General features: G+C 33.0%; 1 protein-coding gene across 1 annotated transcript; it reads right to left on the reverse strand.

Annotated features, from left to right (window-relative positions):
- Positions 1 to 819: 819 nt before the first annotated feature.
- On the reverse strand, positions 820 to 16,189 carry LOC148275802 (protein stoned-B-like; the record flags this gene model as incomplete). The annotated part of the gene is made up of 10 exons (XM_088235178.1): positions 820 to 1,416; positions 4,155 to 4,309; positions 4,413 to 4,576; positions 4,696 to 4,810; positions 5,277 to 5,445; positions 5,569 to 5,674; positions 5,859 to 5,987; positions 6,758 to 6,902; positions 8,695 to 8,910; positions 16,015 to 16,189. Coding segments are annotated over 10 exons (1,589 nt in total), but the record flags the coding sequence as incomplete, so codon positions are not given.
- Between the last annotated feature and the right edge of the window lie 1,108 nt (positions 16,190 to 17,297).

Consider the following 17,297-nt stretch of genomic DNA (forward strand, 5'->3'; position numbering starts at 1 on the left):
GCGTTTGGTCCTTCGCCTTGTGTGTGCTCTATACCAACCCTAATGAAAATTAAAATAACCCTTTAAAATTTATGTGTCTGATATACATAGAGTTGAAAATAGTAACAATATATGGAAAGTGGAAGAGAAATAGGATATAATATATCAGTCTTTAAAATTAAAATTTCAGTTCTTTATTTGTCAGGCGCAGTTTTAATTTTTAACTATGTATCTTAGTTTTATGAGTTTGTGTGTGCGTGGGTGATATGGTTGTTTTGGAAATTAAAATGAAACTTTTCTGCATAGTTTTAATTGAAAGATTTCTAATACTAAGAATATTTATGTTCTTACATTAAAATTTCAAGAAAAAGAAAATAAATGGAATGTGGTGCCGTGGCTGGTGTCGTAGACTCAACGGATCAAAAGCCCGAGGTTCGAATCCGTGTTGATTTTCATTTCCCAATAGTAAGTTATTTTCAAATCGCAGAAAATTGCCAAAAAAATTGTTATATGTATTTAAGAAAATTATAAAAAAATCAAATCAAGTGGGATTTTTCGATTGACCAAAATTGTTCTAAGACAGTTTAGTTTCGTATTTATTTTTATTTTATTTTATTTTATTTTTATTTTATTTAATTTAAAAAACATACAGTCATACATAATAAGTATTAAAAACAACATTTTTTTAACTTAAAAAGACCAATTAAGTTTTCATAAATTATGCAGAAGATATAAACATTAAATGTGACAAAAAAATAAATAAGCATTTGTATGTACGAATTCGGCAAGAAATTGGTATATTAAGTATGTTTGTGGGGTAAAATAATATTTTTTGCTATCTTTGAGTGTTACAGTCAACATGTTGCACGTGTATGTGTTTGATTTGATTTACTTGGGATTTTCTTATAGGCAGTGATGTAGTCCTAAATAAAAAAGTACCGAAGCGCACCGCCACCACTATTGTGAAGTGGGAGGGGGAGGGGGGGGGGACACATGTTTAGACTCTTGCCAGTTATCGGCAATAAATACGTTTGTTGTTATTTCAAATTGTTTGAAGAGACTTAAGTAGATATTTTTTTGAAACGTAATATTTGTTCCTGACCAGAGCCGGAGCGCCGCTCTGCTCAGATAAAAAGTGCCGGAGCGCCGCTCCGGTGCGCTCTGGCCCGACTACGCCACTGCTTTTAGGGTATCACGCAATTTATAAATCTCTTCCAAAAACTTACTTGTACTCGTGACGAGCCAGGTACCTCACGTACTTCTCTGGAGGATCATCAGAGTCGTGATTCTGCAGGCTGACGGACCTGACCACAGTATGGGAGACCTGAGTGGCGGGCATCGTGAACTCCACATAGCACCAGTCAGCGAGCTTGTCGGGAATCTGGTCGTAGCTAGTGAGCGCCATGCGACACACCAAGTTGTGGGTAGTGTAGGCACCTATAATGGTTTATTGAAAGAAAACAGTTAGATTCATAATTCCGTCTTTTTCGTTGTTACCTTGAGGCAATGCAGAATTTCGAAAATGTGATTAGGTATAAAAAAGAGAATGGAAGAAAAAATGAGAGACTCAGAACACTATTAAAAAATACGCAAAGACGAGAATACTTGTCAAAAAATTAAAGAAGTTCTATAATGAAAATTGCTAACCAGTTTTAGCTTAAAGCAGAGTTCACACAAGGACATTAACCCTTGTTTTTTTGTTGATTGCGGGGCAAAGTGCTCTGTTATATATTATCAAACCTACCACTTCCATAAATGCATGCTAAACAAAAATTGAGTAAAATATATCTTGAAATTTGTTGCAACAGAGAGGGAAAACATTTTTGCCAAGGGAATATGGAAGTCTAGGCATTTACAGGACTTATGATCTGTCATTGGCTGGTTCAAATGACCACTTTACACGCTGCGAAATATTCACTATTCTGGGTAGGTTTACACATCCACATTCATGGTTATTTTTACATTACCCCAACTCTTCCATCTGTTAACTTTTGCAAACTAAAAGAGCTAAAACCTTTATTGATGTCGGTGAGTTTCATCTGGATAAATTATTTTACCTCCTAGGTAATGCCTAAAAATACTTTAAATTTTTTATGCAAGTTATTTTAATCAACAATATTTTGAGTATGTCCAAATGTTTGTAGGGAGTTATTTAGATTGAAACTTAAAGGTAACCGGTAAATGTACTAAGTGATATTATTTCTTGGTAGTTGTCATAATATAATTTTAATTTAAAAAAATAATGTTTTTGTACAACTGTCTCACAAATTGATATCTCTTCTAAGAAAAATATTCCGTTTCACTAATAGCTAGTTCACGCATAATGGATTGAGTGAGATAGACAACAGTTGCCGAAATTACAAACAGCTGAGGTAAATTACATATTTTTTACATTTATATATATTTTTAATCTTACTTTGTTACTTTAACTAACAATTTAACTCTGCAAAGCGTCCTTTTTATTATGAATAAATTTACAAAATATATCATTCAAAATTATAAAGGATAGTAAAAGTGATAAAGAAATAATAGTATCTCGCCGAGAAACTCAGAGGCTTAGCAGCTGAATCTATTCCGAAAGTGAATTAGACAATAATGATATCTTTTTAAGTGATAGTGATAATAATTTATAATATGACTCTTACGAAGAGCACGAAATCGAAGAAGCTTTTTCTGAAGTATTTTTGGATCAATATCGAGCTGATATACCTCATGTACGTTTTCTTTGTAGAATAGTTTGTAGAATAGAGTTTGTATAGTAATTATTACGTTTTGTTAGTAGAGTAATAATTACTACCTAATGAACAGTTAAAACATTTTGATTTCCCATTACTGTGGGTACCCATTATAATAAATTAACAAATGATTGTTTTAATATTCAAACGTCCTAATTGACAATCATTAGGTTCCATGGTGAATTATTTTTATGTTTTATGGCTCTTTACTTATTTGTTTATATTCTTTATTATGAGGTTTTCCGGTGATATAGGGACCTCACTAGATAAGAACTTTTATATTAAAGGTAAAGTATTCAATTAGTAATTCATTACGGAAGTACATCAATATTTTCGTAATCACTGAATCGGGTTTAATAGCGGGGAAAACACCAAATAAAATTATTTTCCTCAGATGTCATATAAGTGATAAAAAATCTTACTATTAACATTGATTTATTTTTTATTTCACTGTTTCTGGAATGTAAAAAAGTTCACTGTTTCAGGTCCCGACTAGCTAGAAGTTTCCTGTGTTTAGTCGTTTCCCTTTTCTTAAAAGCACTGTGAATTTAAACATCATAAATAAATTTATAATGAGGATGTTTAGTGGTTTAAAAAAATAAAATGGTTAATAGACGAAGCTTTTTTTTCAATTTTTATGTATCGTATTATCAGCGCTACGATCTTTTAAAGTTTTGTATTTCTGACATTAATCCGCGTGTGACGTCGCAAGGTCTCTTCCCCTTCTTCTCGGTTAGTTCTGTTGATTGGTTTATTGACGATTAGCAAACCGGAAATCTTAAACAACCCTCTTATCATTGGTTGATTCATATGAACAAGTGACGCCGTTCAAAGTTGTTCGTTTTCATTAAAATATTTTAAATTAATTTTTATTCATTTTCAAGAAACTTTGCTGTACAATTTAATACTTAAATTTTTACTGCGCGTAAGAAAATATTTTTTGTATTAAATTTTCCGTAGGCCTGAAATAGGTACGAAACTAAATAATAAGCCGTCGAATAAGTAATTTTTATGTTTTGAAAATGTTTTATACCACTGACGGTTAAGTGCAACAAGCAGTTCCCGAATTCATTTACCCTTTTGGGGATTATGACGTCAGCATCAGTCTAGTTAGAACTTTATGATAGGGATTAACAACAACGATATATCGTTGTTTGGCAGTATAAGGGTTAATATACACAGTACAATACTGTCCTGCCGGGTGGATACACGACGACGCGCGCGTTGCTGGGATTAAACCATTGTCTAGCGGAGATAGCCTGCCCGTCTTTTTCTAGAACAATATCTTCAAACATGGTCCGGTCGCCTAAATTTATGTTCACACTAGGACAATACAGTAATGTCCAGTCTTTGTATGAACTACGCATAAATAATTATCTGAACGCTGACAAATGAAATATTTAAAATTGTTCGATGTACGTACATAGATTTTTTTCTTACCTTGGCCTTCTTTGGGTAACCGTGACATTCTCCATACGATGGATCTATGCTGGTGTTCATACTTGGCTTGACCTGACGTAACCTCTATAAGGGATTCTTGCAGCGTATCCACAGCTCCTAAGAACCTTTCGATGCCCTTAATCTTTCCGGTTCGCCTGTAGAAAGAAACGGATTATGATTTTAAGATTTTTAAAATCCTCTAGAATAACCAAACTATGAAGATACCTTGCAAGGATGATAAAAAAGTCATGTTTTTACCTGTGGGCAGATTTGACGCTTCCGTATCTGAAATGCTTTTCAACCCTGAAAAGGTAGATCCAGCATTCAGGAATGGGGAATCTAATCATTACATCTTCACAGGGAACTTGGCCAAGAGAACGGGACGTAAACCCTGGTACCAGGACATCTGCTCGAAGCTCGACCTACAAAATACAAATAAACAAATTACCAAGACACGACAAACATGAAAAAACAGTAGATAATAATGATCAATATCTAAAGTGTTGAGGTAGAATTTTTGTTTATAATAGCAAGGTTTTACCTTATTGCCAGTGACACACATAACAGCCTTAACTTGGAGTGGAAGTTCACGATTCTTAGGAGGTCTCACTCTGAACCTCATCAGCTCAATGTAGCAAGCATCGGGAGGTTTAAACCTAAAAATACCAACATTTTTGAAAATTCAATATTTTTCGAAATAATTTTTTTTACTGAACATCATAAACAAAACAATGGAAACTTTTAAACTAGGAATTGTTTAATCGTTATTTTTTGTGGGTCAATATTTATTTGTTTTACTTTTACACACAAAATACTAGGGTGAGTGGAATGTTTCGTACCAAGGACATACTTGGCAATGTTATTTTTAAATAAAAGATAAATAAATAAAAGATCCGCCAAAAACAATATGTTCAAACAACAACTCACTCTTCCTTTTACCATCCTAAACATCTATTATGAATATTTTCATTTGCTAATTTTCTGAATGGACATTGGACAATAAAATTAGATTTTAACAAAATAATACACAACACCCTCCTCCATTTGTAGAAAAGTGGTACTCGTATTTGTTTGAGTTCTCTTTGTTGTGGATTTTTGTCAAAGTTTGAATAGTCTACGCACCTAATGATTCTTGTCCTCTGATACTCCTCAGGTTGAACGCAAGAGTGGAATTCCACAAGTTCTAACCTGATCCACTCTTCTGTTGCAACAGGGATGATATCATGTCTTCCAACAACTTCTTTACCTTGCCTCCACATGTCATTTACTCCCAGTTCTACATCAGGCATTCCTGAAAAGCAATCAATCGAATTCGATAATTAATCTTAAAATCAGGTAGCTTGTCTTTTGAAATAGTTTTCCCAAAAAGTTAAAGATTTGATAAAAAAAAAAAGAAATGTTTTGTATTATGTACCTGATAGGAATCCCAAAAATAGAAGCCTAACTCTTGCAATCTGCTTCAATACATGGCCTTCAGCATCTTGTTCTACGTAAATTTCATCCACTGCTGTTATTTGGACCTAAAAAATAATGTTAGATATTTGATAATTTGGTATTAGAGATGTTTGGAAACATTTAGAGAAATATTGAATTTGACTCCCAAGGAATGTTTACCGAGATAAATATTTCAACATAGTTATTTAATAATCGGTAGTTAATACGATTGATAAAAAAGTAACTGTATCCCTAAAGATAAAAGCTTACCTCTTCCATTTTATAATGAAGGGCTCTATCCCTGTGAGCACTGAGTCTAAATAATGCCTCTTCAATTACCATGGAGAATGCTTTCATATCCTCATATGTCGTAGATCCAATTTTAAATAATTGTGAGACCTGAATAAAAAATATTATCGACACATTAAAAAATTATCCTGCCACTAACGTTACTCTATTTTCCAGGGGTAGGCAAAGAGGGCAGTTTTCCACAGGCAATCTTGATAAAAAATACCGGCTTTAAAACATATCTTACTCCTGTTGGCTACCGAAATTATATTTGAGGGTATAGGGAAGACATTACAAAATACAAGTAATAAGTAAACAAAAATTAGAAAATAATTCAATTATTTATTTATTTTAAAGAAACAAACAGTCGACAATGATATAGTAACATTAAAAAATATACAGTTTAAAGACAGACCATCAAAGTTTCTAAATAAGAATCATACATATTATTAAATTGTTTTACAACAAAAGGGTGTGTCTGTGTGTATTTGTATTTATTTATTATTTAAGGAGTAAATGTGCAGGTGTATGTAAGTGTGAGCATCATTAAATAGTAAGCGGGATCGTATCGCAGCCAGAAATAAGGAGTCTTAATTTATTTTAAAATAAATTAAGGGGCATGTAAAATATATCCATAGATGAAAAAAAAGCACTATAGTTAGAGCAAGAACGATAGAGGAAAGAGTATTGTGTATAGTTTGAACCAAATGTAATATCTTCTTCATTATTTCGACTGTTTCATTGACGAAAGCACAATATTTAGTTTTGTTTATTTTTTTAAGAGAAAACAAATTAAAAATACTTTATTTTTTAAAGATTGAATTCGCTATATTTAAAAATAATTTAATACCAACATATTTAAATAAATATGAATAATTTACCTGTGGTGCGTGCTCGACAGGTAAGCCAAGCTTTTTAAGATCACTCCCAAATTCCTTTACACCCTGATAATCTCCTTGTATGGCGTAAGCGGCAAACTGACTTAATTTGTTCGTGATTCTTTCAGCCTTAGTCACTTGTCCAGGTCTGCGAAAAAAAGGTAAATTGCTAGATTTTTTGGATAATTCTGATAAAAGGATCCGATGTTTTAAGAGGGAACCCGCATGCACTGCGTAGTTTTTAAAATTGTGCACCAAGCTGAGACTTTACTCCTCCACCTCTCCCGACACACCGCCATCGCTCAAACCATCGATCTTCCTGTGGCAGACATGATTTGGTTGGTCCATTTAGTGGGGAACCTTACTTTATTCTCTACTTCCTTCGACTTCTCCCACGACCATTAATTTTCCAATAATGTTCTTGTCTCTTCTGGCGTAATGTCTGAAAAACTGGAAGACACGCAGTAAACAGATGGATCTGTCTGAGTCTGTCATCTACGTTCAGCTCTTACAAGATGGATATATTAGTCCTTCAAGCAGTCTAGGGGATTCAAAGCAACATTTCAATTTCATAAAGCTTATCATTGCAAAATAGAATAAAATCAACAGAGAGGGAAAAAGTTTTTGAGAAGGGAACATGGAAGTCTAGGCATTTACAGGGCTTATGACCTGTCATTGGCTGGTTTAAGTGGCCACTTTACACACTGTGTAACATTCACCATTCTGCCCATGTTTGAACATCCACATTTCCTCAACTCTTCCATCTGTTGACTTTTGTGAAGTAAAAGCAAGTAACTCTAGATTTTCTAATAATTTAATTTTGCACAGATGTAAAACAACAGCAGCGTTAAACCATTATACTTACATAGGTAAAAAAAACTTTAATAAACTTCCGGAAAACTTAAAATTATCAAACTTTTAAAACTAAAATTAAAAAACATTTAAGACTCACCCCTTCCTTGACTCCATACCAAAGAATGTTTATTTTTTATTTTTTATTTACCTTGTTTATTTTTAATTTTAATTTTTATTTACTTTGTTTTAATTTACTTTGTTTATAAAAAAAAAAAATGTGAAACGAACTCCCTCTCTAAACACAAGTATCTACTTTATTAGAGAGGTATGAAACGTTATATATAAGATGTTCTGTATATTTACCTATTTTGTATTTCAAAAATGTATTTTGTAAAAAAAAAAAAAAAAGAGCTGAAACCTTTATCACGTGGGTGGGATTCATCCAGCTGAACCAAATCACCTACTAGGCAACGCCTGGAAACAATTTCCAATTTTTATACTTCTTCTTTTACCAGGTAGTAATTCAACCATGTTTGATTATGTCCAAATGCTTGCAGACTGGCTGGATTTCGGTTTCAGCTCTTTTACTTCACAAAAGTCAACAGATGGAAGAGTTGAGGAAATGTGGATGTTCAAACATGGGCAGAATGGTGAATGTTACACAGTGTGTAAAGTGGCCACTTAAACCAGCCAATGACAGATCATAAGCCCTGTAAATGCCTAGACTTCCATGTTCCCTTCTCAAAAACTTTTTCCCTCTCTGTTGAAATAAATTTAAATACGAACAACTCCCTAGGGAGGAAATCCAGCCAGTCTGCAAGCATTTGGACATAATCAAACATTGTAGAATAAAATCATTCCATAATTTAGCCCTGATATTTGCCATTTGATTAATTCACGAATTGAACAAAACAGACTAAGACAGGACGGGACATACAAGGCAGGGCAAAATAGGACAGGACAGGACAGACCGGAATGGACTACTATAAGTGGACTACTATAAGATATAAATGGACTACTATAAGTGGACTACTATAAGATAGAAATGGACTACTATAAGATATAAATGGACTACTATAAGATATAAATGGACTACTATAAGATAGAAATGGACTACTATAAGATAGAATAAAGAATATTCTTACCGAACTCCGGGCCTTTCCTTATAAAAGATGTACTGAAGTTTTACGGTGAAGATTTTCCCATATTGGTCATACTGCTGAGCGGCTATATCGGATACGGAGTAACAAGCCTGCAAGGGCAACTCTTGGAAGGGCTCCTTATCCGTACTTGAGTTGAGGAGCTGCACCACGGGATTGTCTCCCTGGAATACCAGCCTGATGAAGATCTTCTTCCAGAACCTGATGAAGAGATAACAAAATCAGATTACAGATAATTCTACATAACCAACCAATTGATTTATTCAAAACTTTGTATAAATAAAATTTATTTATTTATTCATATTTTTCTCTTACAAACTATAATTAATAATAAAAATAATGTGACCTCACTGGGGTTTCCGTGCTAAAAACACTTAACAATTTACTTTTTGAAATGTTTTTACATTAGAGAATAAACAAAGAAGATTAACTTAATAAACAGAGATAATTAACAAAATATTCATAGTTTTAAAAACTAGGTATATATGTACATCTGTACTAACAATATTTTGAGTTTTTCCAAATTTTTGTAGACAAGGACTAGATTCAACTCCCTGGGGAGCTGTTTATATTAACATATTACAACAGAGATGAAGAATATTTAAGAGAAGGTAATACAAAAGTCTAGGCATCTACAGGGCTTATGACCTGTCAATGGCTGATTTAAGTGGCCACTTTACACACTGTGTAAAGTGGCTGGTTTATGTGGTAATATAGAAGTCTAGGCATCTACAGGGCTTATGACCTATCAATGGCTGGTTTCAACATCAACATCAACAGATGAAAGAATTGAAGGAATATAGATATATATATAAAAGTGGCCACATAAACCAGCCACTTTACACAGTGTGTAAAGTGGCCACTTAAATCAGCCATTGACAGGTCATAAGCCCTGTAGATGCCTAGACTTTTGTATTACCTTCTCTTAAATATTCTTCATCTCTGTTGTAATATGTTAATACATCTATATTATTTATATTACAAAACGCACAATGAAAATAACAAAAACCTAACATAACATCGTATTTTGTATGACTGTATGTTTTCTGAATAAAATAAATAAATAAATAAAAATAAAATAAGATATATACTTGTGGAGCGGTTGATTCAATATTGGTTTGGGCGAATGAGACAATCCATTTTACTTCTACCTAGCTCTACTATCCATTTTTTATAGCCTTTTTAAACATTTTCTCGTTACTAATTATTTTAATAGATAGTGGAAGTAGGTTATAGATTTTAATTGAATAACACTCAAAATCCCTTTGTCCGAAAGTATATTATTTGTTTGTAATGTATTGTTGGGGTTATATGTACGCGAATAATTATTTATATCTTCATCTTACGCTTTATTAGGTATGTATCGAAACGCTGCATTTGGTGTACCAGTACAGCGCCCTATGAATCATCAAGTTTAGATAAGAGTTTGAAGATGATGATGATGAGTTTTTTTAAACCAACACAGTCATAGCTATAAACAATACGTAAAGAATAACAATAAATAACGAGACCAATTATGGGTTTCACATAGGAATAAAAATATAAAAAATAAAACGTACAGTTTGCTAGAGGCAAAAGGAAGTGGGATGGGAAAATATGGAAGAACAAGAAGAAGGAAGAAGAAATAGAAATGAATATAAATGTACACATAAAATATACGTACATATGTATACACACACATATCCATATATATATATTTATCCACATATACATACATACACATACACACATGAACATATACGCATAAGAGTTATTTGTTTATTAAAACAATAGTATTCATTTCACTCATTGAAAAGCGGGTTACGGCTCCGTAGTAGAGTTGTGAACTCGCAGATCAAAGGACCGAGGTTCAAATCCCACTCAACACAAAACAATTCCCATTATTTCAGCACAAGTTATTTACGACTTTGATGAAATAGTTTCAAAATTAATATTTGAGTAAACAATAAAATCATCATTTTCATTCCACTTTTTTCTGTACCCAATGGTGGATAGGGCACTCTATTATTAAATCAAATGCAGCATAGTTCGATCATCCGTCACATGAAGGTAAGTAAGGTGATCAGTCTTACGCCTTAGGTGCCATTCCAGGAACAATGAAATATTGCAGTTTAAACAATCTTTAAATATCAATATTTCCCATCCATCCTGCTAGGATTCTTTGTGTCCAGGCTGATAAATCTTTGTGTCAACCCAGGACGAGTGTTTCCGACTCGATAGCTGCTCTTATGTTAAAATCCTAAATAAGGAAATCGAGTGGAAATGCGTCTGCTTCGCTCTGTAGTGGTAAGCGCGTTCACCTTCCATTCTAGAGGTCCCGGGTTCGATTCCTGGAAAGGTCAACATGAAATATTGACTAAAAAGTGGTTCGACACAGCAATATTTCATGTTTCTTGGCTGACACCTGAAGCGTACAGCTAATCATCTTACCTTTATGTAACAGATGATTGAAAAACGCTGCATTTGGTTTATAAATGAAGTGCCCTATGTACCACTGAGTGTGGAAAGGGGAATGAGTACAATGATGAAATAATAATTATTTGTGTTTTTAACAAACAAATTTTAATAAAGTTTACTACCCCTAATAATAGGCTCACAAAACAGTTGTTATTATTTCCTTCTGAGAAATAGGGATGCCATTTTCTATTATAGTTTCAAAACATACTTCAGGTAGGTTTATAACAATGACAAATTCGCATATTCAAATTTGCTAATTAGGTAATTCTAAGACTTTGGCCGAAAACATTTTAAGGGAGAAACCCTTATTCCTTCGAGCTGTTTTCACACCACAGTAAAAATCCACCCGGCACGATAAAATAATATAAAGTGTGGATTTATGTTTATCGTATTGCTATTTTTTTTATTAAGTATTATAGGCCTACTTATTGTTTTTTATTTATTTATTAACAGGGCTATATTTTTCATAAGGGCACGTAGGGCACGAGCCCAAGGCCCCCGGCCTGATAGGGGCCTTGAAATTCTAAAAGGGCAACCCGTGTGCCCAAGGGCCCCTGCATGGCCTAAGATAGCCATGTTTATGATTGTTTTCCTATGCTAAACACAAAAATAAATGGGACTGTGTAGAATATTTGTCCTCTATCTTATTTCAAAGTTTCTCATTTAAAGTTGCATTTTAAAAATTGGCTCCCAAGAACGGAGCCAGCCATATTATTTTATTTTAATATGTCTATATCGTCGGCATACATAATAAAACCCTTCAAATGTATGATTTTGCCGTGCTGAGCCTAAACCGTAACTTACTTTTCGTGGTTTTTGAGTTTTTTATTGATTTGTAATCAGCATTAAATAAGCCAAAAGTGTATCCTACTATTTTTTCGCAACGACCACTGGAAGTTTGTAAATTAATTATCTATCATCAATTTTTTAGTCCACAAATAATTAAAATACCAACTCAAATGTGTATTATAAAAAAAATTGGCTTAATTATTTAGATTATTTTTAAAAAAAACATCGTGTTTCTTTAAAAATTTACGCCATAATTTGATAAATAAACGATTAAAAGTATGTGTGTTTTAATTCAAACTGCTAATCTAAAAAAAAAATATCAGCTGTCAGTTTAAAAAAAAACGCAGTTAGCCTTATGATCTTTATTTATATATACGCCCGATGGACATTTTTAAGGACATATTTATACACAGAAAACTATTATAAAAGAAAGTAGAAAGACACAATGGTATATAGTAGACTTGGTGGGAGTGGAAGCGGAAGAAAGATGTTTATAATTGAATTTGGTTAAATCCACGAATTAATTTTATCAAAACTAGTTAAATACATTCCGATATATCAAAATGAGTAACATCCAAATTATATATAAGTTTTACACGGAAACTAAGTCTAATCGATCAAATCAAATAACGTAGAATACTTTTATTACCTACATATAGTCTAAATAACAATTTAGTCGAATAGCAATAATCAGTTTCAGAAAAGTGTTATTTATGAAAAAATGCTTAGTCTGGATATATCCATTTTTGATGATAACCGACACATATTACTAAATTATTATACACGTTAAATAATATTAAAACCAATAAAAGAAACCGTCTGACTAATGAAGTTTGTTACGCTTGCTTGAGAATAATATATTATATAATATTTTTTTCAAATAATAACAACAACAACAAACCATCACGTCGTTTCCCCGTAGGAGTAGGCAGAGAGGATAGAACGCCATATCACTCTGTCTTTGCATACAGACCTCGCTTCCTCTACATTCATACATCTTCTTATGCACGCACGCCGATTATTCCTACTCTTGACATGTCCAATGTGCAATGTCTTTCTCGATCTTCCTCGTTTTCTGCATCCATCAACATTCGCATCGTAGATCCTTTTAGCCGTTTTTTCGCTGTCGATTCGCTCTACATGTCCTAACCAACGCAGCACCCCTTTTTTGATTCTGTCGATAATGCATGTCTCAGCCTTACATAGGTCACGGATCTCGACATTTGTGCACCTATCATACATAGTTTTACCACACATTCGCCTGAGGGATCGCATTTTGACAGCATTTAACCTACTTCCATAATTATTTTTCTAATTCCATACTTCGCTCCTATACATTAGAGTTGGCATTAGACCTCCATTTTGAACTGCTAGTTTTACCTCCTGCGATAAACATTTGTTTGCCAAAGTTGATTTCAGTGCACCGTTCGCCCTGTTCTCGGCACTCATCCTCCTTTCAATATCTTTCTGTCTTTCCATCTCTAGTAAACATAGTTCCCAGATATACAAATTCTTCTACCTGATTCACAATATCTCCGTTTACTTTGATCTCACATAAAAAATAAAAAATAAATAGTTGAAAATCAATACTCTCATTGACTACCACTTCCCTTGATCATATTTATGTATAATATGTATCTGCCTTATGCTTGATATTTTTGCATTTAGTATATATTTAATTATTTTAATTCTTTATTTTTGTAACTCACAAGCTGTGGACTTGAAGGATTACTTATATTTTGTTTTGTATGTGTCTTTGGGAATGGGCAAGTAATTTGCTATAGTCTAAAACATATTAAATAAATAAATATTTTAACCAATTTATCGACGTACCTACTACTTTAATTTGAAGGTAGGCGATCCGAGTCGCTTATCTTTTATGACTTGTGACCGTAAACTATTAGCCGTTAGCCATTAGGTAGTTCGGAGAAAACCGGGTATTTCCTTACCACGATTGTCGCCAATTTTGTATACTACTAACAAAATAAATTGTAAACACTAAGTGCATGGGCAATTTATGAATTTAGTTATATTTTGTCATCCACAGCAGTTGGACGTAGGCAATTTTTAAATTCTTGTGTTTACTCAAAATATTTACTCCGCGTACAAATGTTTGACTTAAAAACACCAAAAATAAGTTTTCAGAGTTAATGAAGGTAAAACCGATTTATAGAAAGTGTCACATAAAGTCGGTTTCAAAAGCGTATTAATTTTTAAATAAGTGATTAAAGAAGCCGATAAGTTCGTACTGTGCGACGATTTAAAATAGTTTACAACGAATTTATTAAATATACATAATAATAATTGTTTGTGGGACACTTACGTTTCTTATAAACCCCAAATAGTTTATATTAACAAACGCATTCAAGTGTATTGAGTATTTAAAAATAAACTTTCATGTTGTTTATTTGAATATTAACTTGTTCTATATTTACGTGGGAGTGGTTGTGTATTGTTATAGCCAATAACATAAATTTATATGAATATGGGTGCTGAGTGAACTTTTATAATATCCAATAATTAAGTGTGTTGCAAAGTTGGATACTTCGCACTTTCTTCAACGAACTTTCAAATACAAGCAGGTAAGTTTAGTTATCAAATAATTAATTTAAATGTTTTTTTTGTTCAACCATTCTGAACCGAGCAGTCAAATACACAATAATAGAAACTTTGTGGTTATTCATTATAAAAAATTGCTTTGTTTTCAACCGCTTATTTTATATTTTTTATTCTTACCTTTTTCAAAGCTACGCAAGCTTATTTAGCAAGGTATAATTAACGAATTAAGCTCATCTTATTTTATTTCAACATTGTTTGACATATGGAACTAATATAAAAAGTATTTTGTCATGTTGCTCTTGTAAAGATGGAAAGTGTGAAGTGAGATGGATACGATCTTTAAAATTAGACAGGAGTGGATTTTTTTATCGAGTAAATCGTTTTATTTTTTTGTAAAATTGTTTCTTACGTGAGCTAAGGATCATCTAAACAACCTTAAAAGCACCCAGTTTTACCTGCCGTCTTCGGATGTACCGTATACAAATAACTATTTTTGAAAAATTCAAAAGGTACCGACACGAAAAATTGCATTCTGATACTCTTTATTAAAATAAAAAACATACTCAGTTCAGTTTTGGGGTACGGAAAACGGGAATACAAAACCTCGACTTTGTTGATTTAAGCTAGGCATAATCAGTCCGACGTGCAGTTGTCTTTTTGCTCAGCATTCGGAGAGGCATCTACGAGAGAGTGACAGAAAAACTATTGCGAGCCCTTTTGTAAATGCTCGTTTTTAAATTCGAAAATTATGAATAAAAACGTCTTTTTCATGCATTGGTAGTTACATCATTAGAATTGTAAAAATCATTGTGAATATTTAATACGTTTTCAAAATAAGTTAGGTTATTTTTCTTTTGCGATTAGGGACTCCATAAAAAAAATATTAAATACGTGTTATGAAGTGGGGTTGTGGTCAAGTTTCATAATATGAAAGGTGGATTAACCCTTTCAGCCCTGTTCAAATATACACAAAATTGAATTACGCCCGTACCTACCGAAACTGCTTAAAATTTTATTCACAAAGAATATCAATTTTAGAATAGGTTGAGCAAAGTTAAACAGACCCGAGGACACATTATATTCAGGTTAAAATATTTTTGTTTTATATCTACAGTTTCTTTAGAAATAAATATGAATATGCTTTCATTTATAAATATATTATTATCCTCATGGATAAATTCAGGTGAATGAATTAAATTTACGCAATGACAATATTTTAATTTACGAATGTATCTCTCAATCTTGTCGTGATAGATTCTCTTCGTTTTTATTGGTTCAATTCTATAAGGCGGAGCTACAAGATACTCCTACCACTTTATTGGATCCGCCTCTTAATTAAAATATCGTCTTGCTTCACGTTGACACGTAATTTTACACTCCATAAAAAAAAAACAAATTATTGTAAAAACAAAAAATATACTAATTTAGATTTACTTAGAAAATTTCTGTTACGCACAAATAAATTAAGGCTCTAAGAGATTTGAATAATTTTCCACATACCTTTGTCCTGTGATCTTTTTCTTGTTCGGCTGACGAAGTTGGACTTCCCAACCTGGCCCATCGTAGTGAACTCTGGGAAAGTCTTCCAGTGGTTGGGAAGTGTCTTCATCAAACAGCGGGGTTGGTGGAGTCTCTTGGGACTCCGTGCGCTGCACAGCTGGCCTTCCTTCGGCTTCTGGAAGACGAAACATGAAGCCAAATCAAGGGCGGAAAATTACCACAACGATAATTCATTCAAATACAGCATATTTCCCTTATGCTTAAAAGCAGAGACAGTTCAGTGTCACCTTTTTTTCATTTTTTTTTATGCCTCCACTCCAGTGTCACCTTAGAAAGCCTGAAATCGTTTCCACCTTTCCTTTGATGCTGATGAGTATTCTTGCTATGATACGACTTTAAAGATTTAAATATTTATTAATATATACCTTTTTTTGTGCACCCTGCGGTGCTATTTTGAACCACTTTCGCGGCAGCAGAAAACACTTTCATCTCCCGTATTTCGTATGTAAATACGCGAAATAAAAGATTTTTCTACAACCACGAGAGCGTTTAGAATATCACCCCTGGAGTTACAACAAACTCATTTGTTGACAGAAAACTCGCAGATAATGGTATAGTAATAAGTGATAGTAATCATTTTTTTGCTCAATATTCCAATCGATATTTATTTATTGTATTTATGTATTTTATTTATTTTCTGGAACCATAGCTTAAACAATGATTAAATGAAATAATAAATATAAGGTTTAAAGACAGACCAGCGAAGTTTCTATATAAAAATCATACATATTAAATTATGGTACAACAAAAGGGTGTATTTGTATGAGAGTGATGGTCGTTTTTTATATGCCTACCGGGTGTATGATGATATCGAATAGACAACAATGGTCGCAATGAACTTGAGCATAAATATAAGTAAAAAATATATTTCTAAAATGTGTATTTTACTAGGACTTCGAATTCGGGTGGCCATTTGACGTCCTCTAATTCGGGATTGGGCAAACAAGGGTATGTAGAGTTGTGTTCCGGTGTGTGTAAGCGTGGGCATTATTAAAAAGTAAGCAGGAGCGTATCGCAGCCAGATATAATGAATCGTAATTTTATTTTTATAAATTAAGGAGTATGCTAAATATATCAATAGATGAAAAAAAAAATAGTTTGAGAGCGATAGAAGAAAGAGTGTTGTGCATAGTTGGTGCTGGCGCAGTTGGTTAAACGGCTAACTGTGAAACTGGCGTCGCGGGTTCGATTCCCGCCAGTTGCAAGAAAAAAAAAACTAAGAA

The sequence above is a fragment of the Micrasema longulum genome, unplaced genomic scaffold, assembly GCF_059751315.1.
Source record: "Micrasema longulum isolate JH-2025_06_02 unplaced genomic scaffold, ASM5975131v1 h1tg001342l, whole genome shotgun sequence".
Taxonomy (NCBI): domain Eukaryota; kingdom Metazoa; phylum Arthropoda; class Insecta; order Trichoptera; family Brachycentridae; genus Micrasema; species Micrasema longulum.